Source organism: Oryzias melastigma, linkage group LG13, assembly GCF_002922805.2.
Source record: "Oryzias melastigma strain HK-1 linkage group LG13, ASM292280v2, whole genome shotgun sequence".
NCBI lineage: Eukaryota > Metazoa > Chordata > Actinopteri > Beloniformes > Adrianichthyidae > Oryzias > Oryzias melastigma.
The window spans coordinates 4,960,154-4,978,539 of NC_050524.1; the positions used below are offsets into that span (position 1 = coordinate 4,960,154).

Consider the following 18,386-nt stretch of genomic DNA (forward strand, 5'->3'; position numbering starts at 1 on the left):
AAAGCAGCAGGAGAATCACTATAGTGTGAGCGCTCGCTAAGCGTTGACACAACTGTTGGTTGCAGTTTTGACCATAACGTCGGATTAAAACCTATCAAGTTTTCAGAGTTGATCCATTTCGATCGTCACACCGAGTTCAAAATACTCTGCAGAGTTTTCTTAAAATGTCAGCAGATAACAGCGAAGCTCACCACAAATGTTTCCCCACTGGGGTTCGTGTGGACACGAACGCCCACACGTGCGTGCTTGCAGCATGGACCCTAACTCCCACACTGACGTCGACAGAAAACATCGGGTTTCCGTCAGTCGCACATCCACGTTATTATGCACAAGCTTGAGTTTGCAGACTCGACTGCGCCTCTTTGATTGATTTGTTTTTTTTTTTCCTGTAGAGTCCTGTTTCTCATGTCCAAAAGCGGGTACCAGCCTCCAAAACTGAAGGACAAGTCGAAATGGTACGTGACCCAAACGCCCCCAATATTTAACATTTTTCAAACTCCAGCTGAGCTCGCCGCCCGCTGTTCTCAGGTCGTCCACGTTTTACAACTTTGTGAAGGCGATGCTGGTGAGGAACCCAAAGAAGAGGCCGAGTGCCTCCAAGATGCTCTCGGTGAGTATTGCAAGTGACTCAAGCTGATCAATTGGTGGAATCATATAGGTTAGCCTGAAATTAAAACCATGTGTGGATGAGGAGAACGAGGGCCTTCACAGCGTTTTACATGAAACGTTTCAGATCACACTTTTTTCTGACTCACTAAACGTGATTCATGCTTAGGTCTGAGAGTCATTACTGTTTTCAAAGATTTTAAAGACCCACGCTCAGGAAAAAAGTGTTTTTAACATGTTCTTGTAGCATTGTTCTGATGATGGAGGCAAAATAAAAATAAAAATTGAGTAAAACAACATTTTCGAAGAATTTCTTAATTTAAAAAGAAAAAGCTTGTAGTTGTGACACAGGAGCTACAATAAACAGATGGACGATGGGAAGAGGGGGTGGGGTTTGCTCCTCACTGATTGTCCCGCCCAAAACCGAGACGTGAATTTCTAATGAGCTGCCGCCACTCTGACATACGTTTGTTGATTTTAGATGAAAACTGCATAATCGTAATGAAAAACCACTGGTAACACTTTGAAAATAGATCAAAAACACTTTTTATTGCACTTTAATTAACAACAAGCGACAAACACGTCAAGAAACAAAAGCTTTCTTCAGATGTTAGTAAAAAAACAGATTCTCTGTGTCTCTCTCCTTTTCTGGTGTACTTACCTTCTTCTAACCTGTGCTTGTTTTTGTCTTCCTCTCTTCCAGCACATGTTTTTGACCCAGCAGGGCCTCAGCCAAGAGCTGACCCTCAGACTGCTGGAGACCTACAGAAATCCTGAGAAGCTGAAGGCCTGCGTGCTGACAGACGATGACGACATGGAGGTCAGAGCCGTCAGTGAACTGAAGACTTTAATTCAACTTTATTTATAGTTTCCTGTTACAAACACCTCATATAGCAAAGTATTTATTAACAAACAACAACACACAGACACATTCTGCAAAAGCAAACAGTCCATTAAATCAAATTGAAAAATGAGGAAATGTAAAATCAACTTAAAAGCTGAGCTAAAAAGCTGATTTTTTTTTTCTTAAAAACCTTTGCAGTGGATGAAGCCAATGAGTTATATATAGGTTATAGTCACTACGCTAGCTTGTTGCGTACGCAAAGTTGGACGCCATATTGGATAGGGCGAGAGGCCTGTTCACTGCTGTGCTACAATTACACAAACAGAGCTGGAGAAACAAGAATGTGACTTTTCACATTACGTGTTTGATTTATAATAACCTATTTATTCATAGAAAAGTTTGAAATGTCATTCATCTATTAATGTTTTTGTACAATAACATTAATACTACAACCTGCGTCTTATTTTTGTGGTGATCATAGATTTTTTCGTTTTAAAATCGGGCCACAATTCTGCATTTTATGGTAATTTTACTGTATCTGCTAAGCTATGTCTCATTGTTTACTGCCCTTTCCAATATGGCGTCACTCTTTACGTATCTTGGACATGTGCCTGAGTACATGAGGGCTCTGGGAGGATCGTAACGATTAACTAATAATACAAATCTTTAAGCCGATCCTAAAGCTGACGGGGAGCCAGTTCAAAGATTTTAAAATTGCAATACAACACATTACAATAATTTTATAACAACCTCGATTTATTTTTCTTACAGCAAAAATGATACGGGATTTACCACAGAGCTTAATTTTTATGTTTTTCTGATACACTGATGTCTCCATGGGTTCTTATTGGTTAACGAAAGTGTTCTGGCCCCTTCAATAGAACAGGAATAATATAGAAAAACTTTAAATGTCAGGAATATACCAAATCAAGAAGAAAAATGAAAGGTTTTGATGAAAATAGGAGAACATTTTCATTTTAAGAAGTCTTCTGACTTGGTCCTCATTTCATTTTAAATCAAGAGTTAACATAAAACAGACCAGAAGATGACCCCAGGAGAGGTTTGTGGGGAAAAACAATACTCAAAAATTCACACTATAACTAAATACATTTTTAAAAGTTCTATAATTTTATTGTTTATTGGTTTCTGGGGTTCATGCCAGAGAGCCTGGATCCTCATTCAAGAAGTTCTCCTGCTCTTCTGAGGGGAAACCTCCTTTTGGTTGGACTTCAGTGCCTTTTCACAATGTGGAGGATTTGCTGCTTTACTCTGAGGACCTAAAGTTGGGTCATGAAGGAATTTAGCTGCTTACATTTACAGGTTTTAATCAGTTTTTACAGAATCTAACCATCTTATCTCCTACTTTGACCTTAAGGGCTTTCGCCAAAGTCGACCTTTTTGCTCTGAAATGATACAAATGTGATGTGGACAGGAGCTCAGGAGTAACCTGCTCCACACGAGCTCTGGGTACCAACAGTAGGGAAGGAAAAAGGTTTTAGATAACTAAAAAAGTTAGCATTTTCAAGCTTAAAATGTACTTCAAAATAAAAGTCCTCCAAGTGACGTTACTAAAAAAATATGCATTTTTCTGCTGACATTGGCAAACGTGGATCAAATTGCTGCGTATTGATAAAACAAATTGCTCATTTCTAAGCACTGAACAAAGAGTTGTCTTGTTCACGTCTTTTTCTGATTGAAGGTGGCGCCTCTGGGAACTTTGAAGAGGATTCAATCTATCAACAAACACAACCGAGCAGAGAGAACCAACTCGGACGTGAGCTGTAAGAAAATCTCATTTTTGCTTTTAATCCTATAGTTCATCCGTCTGACGCGGATTCTTCTCATGACACTATCAGGTCTAAAACTAAAAGAGCTGCAGTGAACCTGATTCTGTATGGAACACATGTTTTTCATTAAAACCTCAGTTGACATGTGTATATTTAATGCATTTCAATGTTTTTGTTCATTTTTAGTTCTTACTGCAGAAGAAAAGTCGAATTAGTAGATAAGTTTTGTCTTAAAATGTTGTAAATAATAGATGGACCTTTATTTTGGTGAATCTTATGTCTGCACAGTTGAACAGATCTACACTCAGAGGCCTGTGAAAACGGAGTCACCGACTGTAACAGTAAGTCTTACCCCCGCGACCCCGAAAGGGTCAAAGCGGCCAAGAAAATGAATGAATGAATTAATTAATTTTTATGTAGCAGCGGTGAAGGTTTACGCTAGCGAGACACGGAGTTATGATAATCTGACAGGGGGGGAATCAGGGTCGGGGCTGCTTAGCTCAGCTCTAAAAGCCACGCCCCCTCAGAGGAGATTTTGGAAACGGAGGCTTCAGATCAACATGAGAAATTGCTTTTTAAGACATTTAGGTTGTGGGATTTTAGTTAAAAGCATCATAATCCTAATGAAAACACTACTGGGAATGTTTTTTTAATTAAAAAATGACATAGGGAGAATTCAAAATAGAAAATGTATTTTACCAAATCGGTTTCAAAAACAAAGAAATACTGAAGCTTTTAGAGATTGAAAATCGAATTATTATTAGTGGAACAATAAAATAAAAAGTGTTAAAAATGTCCCCATCCCCAGATAAAATGTCCCATTTCAACACAAAGCAACAAAGAGGAATGAAAATAGTTTCTTACGTTAGCATGTGAACTTTGAAAATGCTGAAAACTCGGCCTCATCAGACAGAAACATCACAGAGTTGGAGGAGATCTCGTCTTTCGTGGAGGAAGAAATGATTGGAAGTGGAAAGCCGAGGGGATATAGGTGGCTTCATCGACGGGAACTGCAGAGATCCTGCAAGCCTCTTATCAATGAATAAAAGTTTAATAAACCGTTCATCAATCAAAGAAGCTTCCAAACATTTGTAACGATTTAAACATTACCAGTTGAAATTTAAGACAGTTTCAATTTATTACTTTAAATCTCATATTGCTTTTTTTTTTTTTGGTGGCCCTAATACTCTGTTGTATTTTCCTACAGCAGGAAGGTATTAAAATGATGTTTCAGCTGTAAAGATTTAAAACAAAATATGTTTTGTAAATGCTGAGATTAGGATTTAATCACAATTGCCCTTACAAAAAGGTTAAACATGTACAAACCTTTTCACCAATGGACAATGAAAGGTTGAGTAGATCAAGGAAAAAAATAAAATAAGGAAGGAAAACTTCCACAACGTAGTTTCGGTTTTTGAGCTCAATTTTTCCCAGAAGCAGAAGAGTGAGAGGGTTCAGGTCGACTATAGAACAGAAGCTGCACAGTTCTTGTTTCTACATTAGAGTAAGAGATGACGGTGAGAGCAGTTTTTACTGGATTCTGTCAACACTCGAGTAAAAACCTTAATTTTGACAGATTGTTTCATACTTTTAATTTCATCTTTTGTTGGTCAGAAAGTTTTCTAATAACAGTCTTTGGATTGTTTTACAGTTACGACCTTCACCTGGATCTTCAGGCAGCAGCAGCAGTCTGGCCAGGTAACAGATCTTAACCCTTTGACACCATAAGTGTCGCTACCATCTCCTTAACATGCCATAACTGCACACGATCAACGTGACTCAGCAGATTCTCACACAGAGAAAAGTGTCTCTTCACCAATATGCAACACATTAATACTGTAAAGTGTTGCATATCAGTGTATATCTCCGCTTCAGAATCCACTGGGATTACACTAAATACATAAAAGGTTGAAGAATTAACAGTAACTCAAAGAGTAACAACACTGGAGCTGAAGCTTCAGTGTAAAAAAAGTTTAACAGCATTTGAATGAAACCTTCAGCATCTCCTCTCCTTCTTCTCAGGGATCAGAACACAGACTCAGATGACGACTACGACGATGTGGACATGTAAGAAAAAAACACAATTTTTAATTTAAAGTGTAAAATATCTGTCTCAAAGGGGTCTCAAACTTGTGGCCCCGACATTGATATGAAATAACAGTATTAGTGCGGCGCCTGAGGGGAGTGGGTCATTTAGCTGATAGATGGATGCTAAGCTAACGTCTAATTCACGCTAAAGCTGCAGCTTCATATTGACATTATGTTCAACAAATCAAACTTTATTTATAAAGCACTTTTCATGCAAAAATAACACAAAGTGCTATACATAATAAAAACATTTTTCAACCTTAAAAAACAAAAACAAAGACCTTCAAACGCATCATTTACACACGAATCTTGGAGATGTGAAAAGAGACTCACATCTGATGTGTGCATAAATGTGTTTTAGTGTTTGTGTATCAGGCGATTGGTGCAAATTTTTTTAAGATTTGTATTCTTAATAAGATTGTGTAATTTTGAAGATGCGTAAATTGTATTTTGTTGTGTTTTGTGCATTTTTGATATTCAACTATACATGTGAATACACAATTATAAGTACACACAGTGGTGCACAAAATTTACTGAATAAGTTACAAATCAAGAATTATGAACACACAAATCCCGTAAGTCTATTTTCTTTCCATAGAAAAGGAGATGGGGTGATCTGCATCTAGAAAAAAAACAGGAAACAAGTTCTAAGTTTCAAAATAAACTTCCACTACCTTTTCAAAATAAAAGATTTATGTAAATTTGAAGCTACACACCCTTCATGCTTTCACAATTGCATCAACAGCACGGCATGTTTCGGTTGAAGCTCATTGAAGGTGGGGGCAAAAGATCACAAGCTTGGGCAACTTCTGAGAGAATCGCCAACAAGTGATCCCAATCCTTCCTAAATATTCAAGCCTTTTGGGAGTTTTTCTTTGCCTTAAACTTCAATATTTTGCCAAGTTTCAACTGTTTCCTCTCAAATCAAATTATTGCTTTGACACTCTGTGTTTATGTTGTCCTCTTTAGCCCCACGATGCAAGCACCCTGGTAAGCTAAACACTCACCTATGTATATGTGGAATTCCAAAACAGCAGACTAACCTTGTCTCTGCCGACAGTTACACCATGCCATCCTATGAAATTCCACCACCACTTCCTCCAAAGGTCAGTTTCCGCTGGATGTAGATCGCTCTCCCTAAACTGTCCTTTTCGGGTCTCACGGTCCTCTTGTGCTCTTCAGCCTAAAGCTCGGACCAGCTCGGAGGAGAGCATGGCGAGTGAGGAGGATCGGTCAAGGAAACCGTCCTCGCTCCACACCCCCGCTCCCCCCACTCCTCTCTCGAGGACCTCCAGCGGGACTCATGTCCGGCCCGCCTCCCACAGCCGAGCTTCGCGGCACTCAGGTGAGCCGTCCCTCCTTCACTCTGGAGGCCTCCGTGAGCGTTTTCATAGAAACTCCTCATTGGTTTTATCTCACTTGTATGATCCAGATTCTACTTTCTTAGCAGTCCGGGTAACGGACCCCCCAGCAGATGACCTTCCACCTGAACTCCCCCCTAAAGGCATCCGCAGACGGCAGCTGCCGCCAAAGGTACGAGTGAGGATTAAGTCCTTGTAAAGGCAGAAATGTTGACCTTCTGCTCTCAAGTCTGTTTTGAAGGTATTTTAGCAGCTTTTCCATCAGATTAGGTCTGCAGTTTGACTAGACTTTTGCTGCATCTGCTGCTGTGCATCAAATCCAAACATTGTTGGTTAGCCCATAACAGTAGTCACCGAAATGCAGAACAAGGAAAGCAAATGTTTAAAAAACAAAGTATGAAGCAAGAGAAATCTTCAGAAAACAAGATATAAATCCAAACTAATATGGAGGGATGTTTGTGCCACCATATTGCAATCAAAAGCGCAGGAGACGAGTTATATATATTACTAGAGATGTCCCGCAGGCTTTTTACGATTGGCCAAGATATGTAAAGAGCGACGCCATATTAGACAGGTATAAAAACAATGAGACGTGGCTTAGCCGACAGTAAAATTACCATAAAATGCTTCATTTTGGTCCAATTTAAAAAAAGAAAAAACTCTGATCATCAGAAAAATAATTCCCAGGTCATGGTAATAATGTTTTTGTACAAAGTAAAACAAATTAACGACATTTCAAACTTTTTATAAATAAATAGGATTTTGTATAAGAAACTCATTGCGTACCTGATGCGTGGTTGTGATTTTTTTCAAATCTACACACAGACTAACATTTACACAAACTGTTAGACTCTTCGTCCGTGTTTATAAACGGATCGGTGGGCTCAGTGAGTACTTCATCCACGGTGAGGTCCATGCGGCGCCCGCTTTGACCCTTCTGCTCTCCTTGGCTTGTTTACATTAAAAGTGGGGTCATCTGGACCCCACAAGACAAGCAAAAAAAAGTTTTTGAAAGCAAATATTAAACATTTTTATTTGCAAATTATGATTTTTTTTCTTAACACTACATTTTTTTGCAATTTAGAAAATGTTGATCTCAAAACTGAGACTTTTACTTGCAAAATAGTGGCACAAAAATCACTCCATAGTGCTAAGCTACATTCACATCGGCCCCTGCAACCCACTTTCAAGCGACCACTTCTGTGTTCAAAACTCTTATGCTCACGCATCACCTTGTACAACCAACCAACCAATCAGGACCCACGTATGGATGGCGTCCTTTTTATATCAGTACCAACAGTTTGAAAATTTATCATGGAGGAGATAATAATTGCTGGAATTATACAAGTCTTTCATATATTGGAATGGAGCTGTGAAAGAAAACGTCTGGTACAAGATTCACGAGAATATTGAGTAGTGACGGTTCGTATGCGCTCTAAAACCCGGGTTGTTGAACACACGTCACACGCTTGGTGTGAACGTAGCATCAGTTTTCCTTTTTTATCATTAACAAGTGTCTGGTTTAAAAATGTCCCTCTCCTCTCAGGACTCAGAGTGTGTCAGCCCCATCGCAAAGAAACCTCCTGTGAGTCTTCCTCCTCCCTTCATTTTTTATCATCTTTAATTCTTTGGTGTGGGCGCTACAGTGGCCCTGGAGTGACAATCTCACCAGCAAATCGCTCAACGCTAAATCATATTAAAGACCCACTCCAAAGAAAATCATGTATTTTGTGTTTTTAACATGTTCTTGTAGCATTTTTGTCATAGTAGAGGACCTATATAAAAAACTTCATGATTAATGTTTCTAAGTTTTTCTTAATTTAAATCACGTTGAATCAGAAAATACTCAGACTAATGATTCAGCTACTAAAATGGGCGACCCAAAGTTTCCCCTCCCTCCGTGTGCACCCGGGCCCGCTCACGCTTAATTATACGAGACATGATGAGCGTTCAACACTCATGCTGTAGTGAGTTGTGATTCTGGCTCAAAACCGTACGACTGGATTGATCCAATATTGCTTGTCGTCTTTTTTTTTTGCGCTGCTAGTGTTAGCTTGAGGCTATAAGACCGCGCGTGAACACACAAACGGAGCTCTCAGGGGGCGGGGCTGTTCTGTGTCAACAGCCCCGCCCACAACCCAGAATTGTGTTTTTAATGAGCTGCTGCCGCTGTGCATAAAATATGTCTTAAAAAATGACAAAGGCCACAACCACAATTAAAAGAGCTAAGTAAGCAATAAAAAAAACACATTACATTTTTTTTAAATCAAGGTTCAATCCTGATATCAAAACACAACGCCAAAAATAAAAAGGAAACATTTCAGAAAACATAAATCATTTCCAGCAATCAAAAAGAAATATTAAAAATTGAAGCACAATAAAGAACTGAAAAGGGTTACTACTTTGGGACGGATGAATAAAAGCTTTATAATAAAAACTTTTTAGTTGAAAGGATGGACAAACATCATTTATTTTAATGGAAACCAGAAAAAGTGATGTGATATATTTTTGCATTGAGTGACTTGTTGGTGTGATTCCAAATTCACACTGGTCCGTCAACAGTGCGTCTCCATAGTGTTGTGTGGGGAGTCCGTCTCACGACCGTCAGTTGGTTCACATTGTCTCTGTTGCATCTCTGGACCCCCAATCTCCCCCCCTCCCCGGGCTCTGTCCTGCCACCCCCGTTTGTCCAAAACTTAAGCAATCAGCCCCCATGTCCCCTTTTTTCCTGACTGAGTCCTCATAAAATGTATATATTGTATCATAAATTATGTATTTTTGTTGCTTCAAAATGAATCTTTTGTCGTACATGGCGAAAATGGACACCAGTGTTATTGCTTGGGCACGTCACCTTAAATACAAAATAAAATTTAAAAGAATAAAAGTTTTAAAAATAAAAGTTTTATTTGAAAGTACAATAGTAGTTTGCATTTTGATACCCGGACTTGTTCTCATTTTTGCTGCAAAAACATGTCAGCAAACAAGTGTTTGCTGCCACCGTAGGTTACAGATCTTTCACGCTCGCTCTCTGTTTCCAGGTCTTTTTGAAAAAGGTCTTCCATGGCTGCCCCCTGAAAATAAACTGGTCCACAACCTGGGAAAATCCCACCTCCAAAGGTCGGATCCTGCAGAGAGTTCTTTCTTCCTGTGGTCTAACAGATCTGTGGTTTAACCAATCCTGTTTCCTCATCCTCCCCCAGAGCAACACCTGATCCTGGGGGCTGAAGAAGGGATCTACACCCTGAACCTGAACGGCTCTGAGGCCACCATGGAGCTGGTACGATCTTCACCTGGAGGATCTGCCTGTTAACCCTAAAACTGATCTGCTGTTCATATTATTCTTTATTTAACACAAAAATTAATCAGTTAAATGTTTCTGGATCACATTTTCTCAGCTTTAAAGCAGAGTGGAAAAGAAAAGCCTTTTATAAAGGGATTACGTTGTTTCTAATAGACGTTTTTTAGAAGTGGTCATACAGTAAATGTTTTCTGTCTCTACAGCTTTATCCTGGGAAATGCACCTGGGTTTACACCATTAATAATGTCCTCATGTCTGTATCAGGTAAGAGAATATTAAAAACACAAAGAACATCAATAGATTCTAGAATTAAAGCTAAAATAGTTGGTAAAAGGAACACAAAACGTGAAAAATGCCCTTATTTTTGTTCATGTTTGGTGGAAATTTAGTAATAAGATTTATACATTATTTAATTTTACTGCAATTTCTTTGTTTATCCTACTCTGTAACATATTCACAAACCTCAAATACCTTCAAGCCATTTTATTACGCAAGTAATTGTCTTTTTTCCTCTTAATTTCAAGTCAGTTTTGAAATGTATTAAAGAATTTACCCAACACTTGACCAAATCTGTTTTGTTTATATTGTTTGGTCATTTTGGGCTTTTCAACACCTTTATATTAAGGGTAGATGTGGCATAACATCTAAAATCCATCTCCCAGCACCTTTAACAAACTTCAGATAACATTTAAAATTTTAAAATGACCCTTTAATGCTGTCAAACTTGTGCTCCCTTAAAGCGTTTTACTAATGCCACCTTCAAAAATGCCATTTGTGATTTTTAGAAATTGAAACCCATTTAGAGACCCACTCTGATCATCTTGTATCTGTTTTAAAAGCGTTCCCAGTGCTCATTTAATTATGATTAAAAGGTTTTTAGCCAAAAATCACAAAAACCTGTGTCAATTCCTAAGACATAATTTCTGCAGAGTGGCAGGAGTTCATCAGAAATACAGCTGTGAGTGTGGGCGGGACTGTTGGCACAGATTTCATGTATATATGTCCTCCATCATGTGTAAAATGCCACATGAGCATGTTAAAAACACAAAATTATTTTTATTGAAGTGGGTCTTTAACTTTCTGAGGAGATTTTGCATTTGACAAACATTTTCTCGTGGTCTTCAAAACAAGAGATTTAATGTGGCTTCTCCATCTTGTGAAGTAATTATTTTTATTAAAATGCCTTTAATCCTCTTGTGAACGTTTCTTAAATTTAGCAACGTGAGTTTTTTTAGTCTTAAACTAATCTGCTATTAAAAGTATTTATCAGACGGATTTAAATTAATTTTAATTATAATGTCCTCGATCCATGCTCTTAATGAGACAAAAGCTTTGCTTTTATTTCATTTTTATTTCATTTGTTAATTTATAAAGCACCTTCCACCACCAGCCAAGGAGGCCCGAAGTGCTGTACACAAGAAAGCAGAGTACATTATAAAAGACATAAAAACCATAAATGACCTACAAAGCATAAAAGATATAAAAATAAAAATAAAAACAAATATTTTATCTTGTGTTTTTATGTCACTTCTTTGTACTTTTTATCTGCAAAAAGAGTTACAGATTTTAGCTGTTGTTTTTATTGTTCTTTGAACTTTTAATGTACAGCGTCTTGTTTAACTGAGGTCATTTTTAAGGCGCTATATAAATTAATTAAACTTAAACTTTAACTTAAAAATTATTGACTGTGCTGATTTTGAGAAATTCTTGGAAAGACATAGAGCAAAGATCACTTGAAACTATTTAAAATATCTTGAATGACTAAAAACAAGACTTAAATGTTTGCAAAATTTTAAATAGTTTCCAACTGATTTAACTTTTATGCAACAATCACTCTTACCTTTATTGTTCTTCCATTATTCAAAATTACTTTAATTTGAGATCTTTCTGTGTTTTTTCCTGCATTTGTTTTAAACGTACTGACCACAAACCAAACCAATGATGCTATTTGCAGGTAAATCGTCGCAGCTTCACTCTCACTCGCTGAAGGAGTTACACGAACAGGCTCGGAAAGACCAGAGGCTGGTCCCCATATCCACCCACAGACTTCTACCAAGGTACCAGCAGACCAGAGCTCAACTGTTCCTTATGGATCTGAAAGTCTGAAATCTTTTGCTTATGATTTTGTTTTTGCTTTTTTTTTATTTTTTTAGAAAATGTGTTGTAACGTCTAAAATACCCGACACCAAAGGCTGCAAGACCTGTTCTGTTGGTGAGAACGGACAGCAAAACCACGCTTTGAACTGATTCAAAAGTTGCTTCCTCCTCGTGTTTGACGGTAAACTGTTCTGCTGTGGGTTCTCTGTCTTTAGTGGAGAACATCCATCGAAACTGTGTATTCCTGTGCTGCGCTCTGGAGTCCAGTGTGTTGCTGATGCAGTGGTACGAGCCCATGCACAAATTCATGCTAATCAAGGTACGTCTCTGTCAGGACTGTCAGGAATCGGGTTTTGGTGGGAGGGTTTCATCTGACACATGACCCTGCAGAGAAGTTGATTCATTTAGGAACAAAGACAGATTTAACGATAAATAAAAAAAGACAAGAGACAAGTAAAGCTTCCCTCAGGATCAGAAAATAAACAAAACGGAAATAATCTAAGTTAGCGCATTGATTTCTCTTTTTCTGTCTGCGGCCCGGTACCAAGTGACCCATACCACTCCATTAAGGTGAAAATCCAGCAGAAGTAGAGCAATCTTAATACACCAAGAGCAGACTTAACTCAGTATCCAACAAAGCAGGCAAACACGCAAACAACATAAACTTGAAGGAGGCCGGACCAAGAAGGAGAGGATCTTAAAGTCCTGCTCCAATCATCTTTTGATCTATTGCAAAAGCATTTTTAGCCCAAATCAAAAACCCATGTCATTTTCTGGGACATAGTTTCTGCAGAGCAGCAGCAGTTTGTTAGAAATTGACTTCTGAATTGTGGACGGGATCGCTGGTGCAGTGATGGAGCAGAGCGGGTAGCTTGTGACCCACCCATCTTAGTTTCAACATCACAAATAAGCTATTTTTAAAGTACATTTTTTGTGTTTGCTGATGATTCACAACAATTTGAATAAAGAAATACTTAGAAATGCAATTTCGTTCGTTGTCAGAAAAATGCCACAGAAACATGTTATAAACACCAAAAACACAACTTTCTTGGAGTGGGTCTTGGATTTAGAAACAATTTATTTCAAGGAATCAAAACAAAAATAAAATTTAAGATTTTTTTAGACTTTTGGACAAGCACTTTACATGCTAAAACCAGGGATATAGATCTCACAAAAGGAGTAGTAAAGTTTGCTTGAGCGTTTTTCAAATGAAAGGGTGGCTGTCATGCAACCAAATCCTCCAGCATTTAAAAAAAAAAAACATAATTTTAGTAGAACGTGACCAAGTTTTCATTGTCTCTCCTGCAGCATTTTGACTTCCCCCTGCCCAACCCTCTGCGGGTGTTCGAGATGGTGGCGGCGCCGCAGCAGGAGTACCCTCTGGTGTGCATCGGCGTTTCACCTGGAACAGACCCCAGCCAACCCGTCCACGTAGATTACATCAACCTGAACTCCAGCTCGTCCTGGTTCACCACCACCGGCCTGGGTACGCCTGCAGACCACTTCAGCACAACAATCCAGAGTCTCAGGAGTCGGTTCAAACTGAAAGTCTTTTGTTTGACTCAGAAATGTTTGATTTAATGTTTGTTCTCACAGAGAAACCCAGCCCAGAAATAGTTCAAGTTCAACAGCTGGACAAAAACTCTTTGCTTGTGCTCATGGAAAGTAAGTGGCATTATTTTCTCTTGTTTGTGGTATAAGTGTTACTTCTATAAAGACAAATGTTAACAAACCGAACAGTATGCATCAGAGGATGTTCGACTGTCAATCAAATGACAAATTCATGTTGAGGAGGATTAATCACTGATAGTTTTTTTTCTTATATTTTTGTTTATTTATCTTTTATTTATCATTTATCTACCCACATGTCTTTTGGTGTAATGAGCTTCCCTGATGTAGATCATTTCAAGCTTCAGTTTATTTATGAACATGGATTCTATCAGAACTTTTTTAGCAAATGAATGTTTCTAAGCTGATGAGGCTGAAACCGTTTGTCTCTTCCAGAGTCTGTATATTTAGTTGGTCTGACCGGACAGGTGAAGAACGCCCCTCATCATCCTCCGCAGACCACTTTCTCTCATGAGGTTGAATCTATAGGTAAGAACAAACCGGCCCGAACTGCAGGGGTTTTCTCTCTGACGACTCTCCAAGATTTTTTCTTTAGGGTTTGTTTCCTTGAAAATGTTAACAATCTTTTGGTTTATCTGTTGTTAAGATTGGGAAATTCTCACGGTTTTTGTCTCTTCAGTGTTTTTTGAAGACACACTCCTGACAATTTGGCGCCACGGTTGGCAGAGGAGAGGCAAAGGTTTCACTGACATTATTGAGGAAATGACCGACCCCCGGAAGATCTACAGAATGGTGAAGTCACACAGGTACAGCTGTGGTGGAGGCGTTAGCTCATTTCTTGCTACCATGTTAGCACAATGCAAGCCAACGGTCTTCTAAGCTGATTGATAGTAAACTTTTTGTTTTTCTTGTTTCTAAAGACCACAAACACTGATGTTTATAGACAAGAACATAAAGTTATGTACTGACAAACTCACTCATCCTCTTAAAGATTTAAGTCAATAAAAGCATTTTAACCATAAAATTCAAAATACATTTATTGGATCTGGTTGATTTAAAAAAAATTAAAAACTAACTAAAAATTGAAAATAAAATTATTTCTGTTGAACCAATCAACTTGATTTTGTTAATAAAAGCAGAAATAGATACCTTTAAAATCAGTGGAATTAATATTTTAAAAGTAATGGATAGATTGGTTGATATCTTCAATCAACCTTGGTTGTCAAGTTAAGCTTGTGTTTAATCAAATAAATAAAAATAAATGTTTTAATAGTTTTTAATGAGATTCAAAGGCGCCACCTCTTGTCAAAATGTTAAACTGCAGGAAGCATGTTTTACTGCACTGTTAGATTTGCAAACATGCTCCGCCGCTGCGATCCCTAAACTTATTTGGGTCACAGACCGTTTTAATGTCAGACAATATTTTACAAACCCCTCTGTACGAGACTGAATGTGGCGTCCGCTCTGTTCTTTGAGCAATCCTGAGAATCTGTGCAGTCATTTGAATTTCTGTTACCAATTGTGTCATGAAAAAAATAAAGGCTGATCATTTTCTCTATCACAAAGATGCCAATGTAACATCTTAAAAGAAACTCTCATATCAGTCCTGTACCTTAGCCAACAACAAAGCAAATACAATAAATTAAATGTCTCAATGCGTACATATCTGTGTCCTTAACAGTTATTATATAAAATATATAAATTATGTGGTTGCTAAGGAAAATAAGATTATTTACATCAATGTTGAGACACAAAAATTACTTAAGATATTCATCATACCAAGACTTATCTAAAATTCTATGGTTGCTATGACCCATCATTCTTTGAAAGGACAATGAAACACCACCTATTTTTCAATTGGAGCCTAATCTAGTCATTATCTGTTGCTTTAAAGTTATGTATAATTTTTGGTGTCTAAATATCTGGAACATCTCTACATAAAAACTGCCGTTCTCTCGCTGCAGGACCGTCGTCCTGGAAACCCGTCCAGTCGAGGACCAATCAGGTCTGTCCAACCTGTACATCCTGGAGATTGCTGAAAAGTATGTGCTGCTGCCCTGACACAGTGCATCATGGGACACTCGCCGATCCCCCTCCATGTTGGATTCCTCCACTGGAACTGTCAGTCACCAAAGGGCGACAAAAACAGGAGGCATGGACATTCAACGTGCCTCCGGATATTAACTGCTAACCTGTGGAGAAACCCGATGAGATTGTAGTGTCCCCCTCATCCCTACGTTGCTGTTATTTATGTTGTTTTTTTAACTTGAGATCCAGAAAATGTGAGGAGTTGTCATAAGAATTCCTGAGTCATGAATTCAGGTCTTGTGCCGACCCTGAAGAGTGACCGTCCTTGTGCCACAGTATTATTGATCACAGCCTGCAGGGACACATGCGGCCTCCGTAATGACAGAAGAACTTAAAGGAGCAGAGCCCTGCTGGGGCTCGTGCTGTGCTTTGTGACCCGAGCTTGTGTGTTTCTGCCATTACACTCAAATAAAGTCCAAGAAGATGAGAAATGCAGTGGATGGATGGTTTTGTTTGATTTTGCACACATCTTCATTGTTTGACCCTCTCAGTTGCCAAAAAGTGAGATTATTTGATGGCTCAATAGAGAAAATGATTATTTTATCCATTGCTGATTTTGTAGGCTTTCCCACGTAAAATAATTTTACATTTAATTGAGAGATATAAGTGTTTGAACCCCCATGCTGGAAAGATTTTGTACTTTGTGTCAAAATTCAGAGGTTTTGCGCCTCCCAATCACTCTTAATCATGAATATGTTCAATAAAACACCGGTACACGAAAAAACAGATTGAAAATTTGAAAAAGAAAGAACATTTTAAAGGAGTTTTAAACTTGAAAATACATATTAAAAACTTATTATTGAAAGTTTTGAAGAAATGAAACTTGAACTAAAAAAATAAACTAAAACTGAAATGAAAAAAAGAAAGTTGAAAATGTTTTAAATTGATAACAGTTTTTTATTCTAGTTTCAAATGTACTTTTTTCACATTTTCAACATTTCTTTTATCAAATGTTACATTTTATTTTTTTTTTCAAATTAAAAAAATATATTTTAAGTTTTCAGTATGTAGTTTCCTGTTTAAAACTGGTTTTAAATTTTATTTTTATTTTCTAATTTACAGTGCCTGTTTTTCAAGTTTACAATATTGTTTTTTGTTCACTTTCAGCTAATCCTGGTTTGACCCCATACATCTGCTCCTGATTCACAATAACTTGAATGAAGAAAAACTCACAAACACAATTTTAATCTTAATTTCAAAGTGAGTCCTTAAGTCCACAAAAGCTGGAGTTTGATTGATTTTGAGTACAGGTGTCTCTCTACACATGATTAGTTCAAACAGGTGTCTTAGTTCAGGTCAGGCAGCAGGTTGATTAGGAGACTTAATGATTATTAGGGGGTCCTACTACTTATTTCCCCTCAATGAAAGGCAATTTCTTTAAAGTTAATTTCTTGATTTTCTTTGTGATTTTATCAAACACCATCAGGATGACGGAATTTATTTTCAAGTTCAATAAAATCAGTGCTTATTTCCTCCCCTGTATGTTTAGATGTTTTATCCCAAAATGGTTTTATTTATGAAGCAGTTTATTTTTCTGGAGTGTGTCTTTAAGGCTCTCTGCTCCTGCTGGGTGTCACTGTTTTTTGAGGGGTAAATCGAGCTGACCAAGGCCGGATGTCCTCCCTTCACCCCCCTCCCCGGACCACCGTGGGAGTGTGCAGTGTCGGCCCAGCAGCAGACGCAGCATCCCGCCTCCGTACCGCCGGGTGATCGGAGGCAGAGCCCCGGCGGAGGCAGATGTTTTCCGCGGCTCCGACAGGCTGCCTCTGCGGGTTCCTCCTCCAGGCGGCCACCGTAAGATGCGCCGGGGCGGACCGGGGGTTCTGGTCGGCCTAGCTGAGCTCGGCTGCGGCTGTCGTTCGGTGCTTTGAATCGCTATTATTTCCAGGTCACAATCTCAGTTTCCTGTGCGGCTCGTCTGCACTGAAAATGGCCGGAGATGGCGGCGCTCTGAAGGATATCAATGAGATTAAATCGCAGTTCCGGACCCGGGAGGGCTTCTACAAGCTGCTCACCCTCTCCGACTCGCAGCAGCGGGGCGGGCTGCCGCGGGGGCCGTCCGCCGGAGCCACGCTGGGCCCCGGAGCGGGCACCGCTCAGATCCCCGGCGGAGGGGTCGGGCTACTTCAGGGGCCCGGGGCTGCAGCCGCCGCCGCCGCGGTCGCGGCTTCAGCCTCCTCCAATGCCGCCACCAACAACTCCCCGACCGGCTTCCTGCCGCCGGTGCGGGTCTCCATGGTGAAGCTGCAGCCCGAGGACCCGGGCGAGGAGTCGGAGCGGGTGTGCTTCAACATCGGCAGGGAGCTGTATTTCTACACCTACACCAACATCAAGAAGGTGAGCTGCCTCTGCGGGCGCCGGGCTTAGCCTAGCCTGCTAAGCCGCTAACGCGGCGCCTCCGCCGGCCTCAGCTCCGTCATGCTCGCCGCCCCGCTGGAGGTGCTGGCGGTGAAAGATGAGGAGGTGATGCCGGAGGAGGCTGACTGCCTGCAGCCGCGCGAGGACGCGGCTCTGCCGGCTCTCAGGCTGGCTCTGAACACTGCAAGGTGAATTATTCATCACTTTATTGACGCTTTTAGAGATAACCTTTATCAGTGCCCTCTACAGCACAGACCTTCTGTCAGCTCAGTGCAGAAAAAAACATTTTC

The 18,386-nt window shown here is 39.4% G+C and overlaps 2 protein-coding genes across 8 annotated transcripts in view; both read left to right on the top strand.

The window, feature by feature from the left end:
* The window catches only part of LOC112149928 (mitogen-activated protein kinase kinase kinase kinase 5), a 65,813-nt gene extending 49,640 nt beyond the window's left edge, over positions 1 to 16,173 (top strand). For 2 of the 6 annotated variants that reach the window (XM_024277933.2, XM_024277928.2), the window contains exons 10-32: positions 393 to 455; positions 529 to 610; positions 1,310 to 1,426; positions 3,150 to 3,231; positions 3,526 to 3,578; positions 4,889 to 4,935; positions 5,260 to 5,304; positions 6,295 to 6,315; positions 6,386 to 6,431; positions 6,508 to 6,670; positions 6,758 to 6,858; positions 8,233 to 8,271; positions 9,725 to 9,803; positions 9,887 to 9,963; positions 10,188 to 10,248; positions 11,939 to 12,041; positions 12,138 to 12,196; positions 12,297 to 12,400; positions 13,390 to 13,567; positions 13,678 to 13,746; positions 14,086 to 14,178; positions 14,330 to 14,456; positions 15,615 to 16,173. In XM_024277933.2, the coding sequence (XP_024133701.1) occupies positions 393 to 455; positions 529 to 610; positions 1,310 to 1,426; positions 3,150 to 3,231; positions 3,526 to 3,578; positions 4,889 to 4,935; positions 5,260 to 5,304; positions 6,295 to 6,315; positions 6,386 to 6,431; positions 6,508 to 6,670; positions 6,758 to 6,858; positions 8,233 to 8,271; positions 9,725 to 9,803; positions 9,887 to 9,963; positions 10,188 to 10,248; positions 11,939 to 12,041; positions 12,138 to 12,196; positions 12,297 to 12,400; positions 13,390 to 13,567; positions 13,678 to 13,746; positions 14,086 to 14,178; positions 14,330 to 14,456; positions 15,615 to 15,711 (1,906 nt within the window). In that variant the 3' untranslated portion in view covers positions 15,712 to 16,173. The remainder of the gene's footprint in view (positions 1 to 392; positions 456 to 528; positions 611 to 1,309; positions 1,427 to 3,149; positions 3,232 to 3,525; positions 3,579 to 4,888; positions 4,936 to 5,259; positions 5,305 to 6,294; positions 6,316 to 6,385; positions 6,432 to 6,507; positions 6,671 to 6,757; positions 6,859 to 8,232; positions 8,272 to 9,724; positions 9,804 to 9,886; positions 9,964 to 10,187; positions 10,249 to 11,938; positions 12,042 to 12,137; positions 12,197 to 12,296; positions 12,401 to 13,389; positions 13,568 to 13,677; positions 13,747 to 14,085; positions 14,179 to 14,329; positions 14,457 to 15,614) is intronic. The other 4 variants (XM_024277929.2, XM_024277930.2, XM_024277932.2 and 1 more) reach the window with 4 other exon arrangements.
* Positions 16,174 to 17,054: 881 nt separating this feature from the next.
* zmp:0000000529 (WD repeat-containing protein 20) overlaps positions 17,055 to 18,386 on the top strand; it is a gene marked incomplete in the record, with an annotated part of 11,326 nt that continues 9,994 nt past the window's right edge. Inside the window, 2 exon segments of one of the 2 annotated variants that reach the window (XM_036214929.1) lie at positions 17,055 to 17,532; positions 17,627 to 18,075. In XM_036214929.1, the coding sequence (XP_036070822.1) occupies positions 17,668 to 18,075 (408 nt within the window). 2 annotated transcript variants of the gene reach the window in all.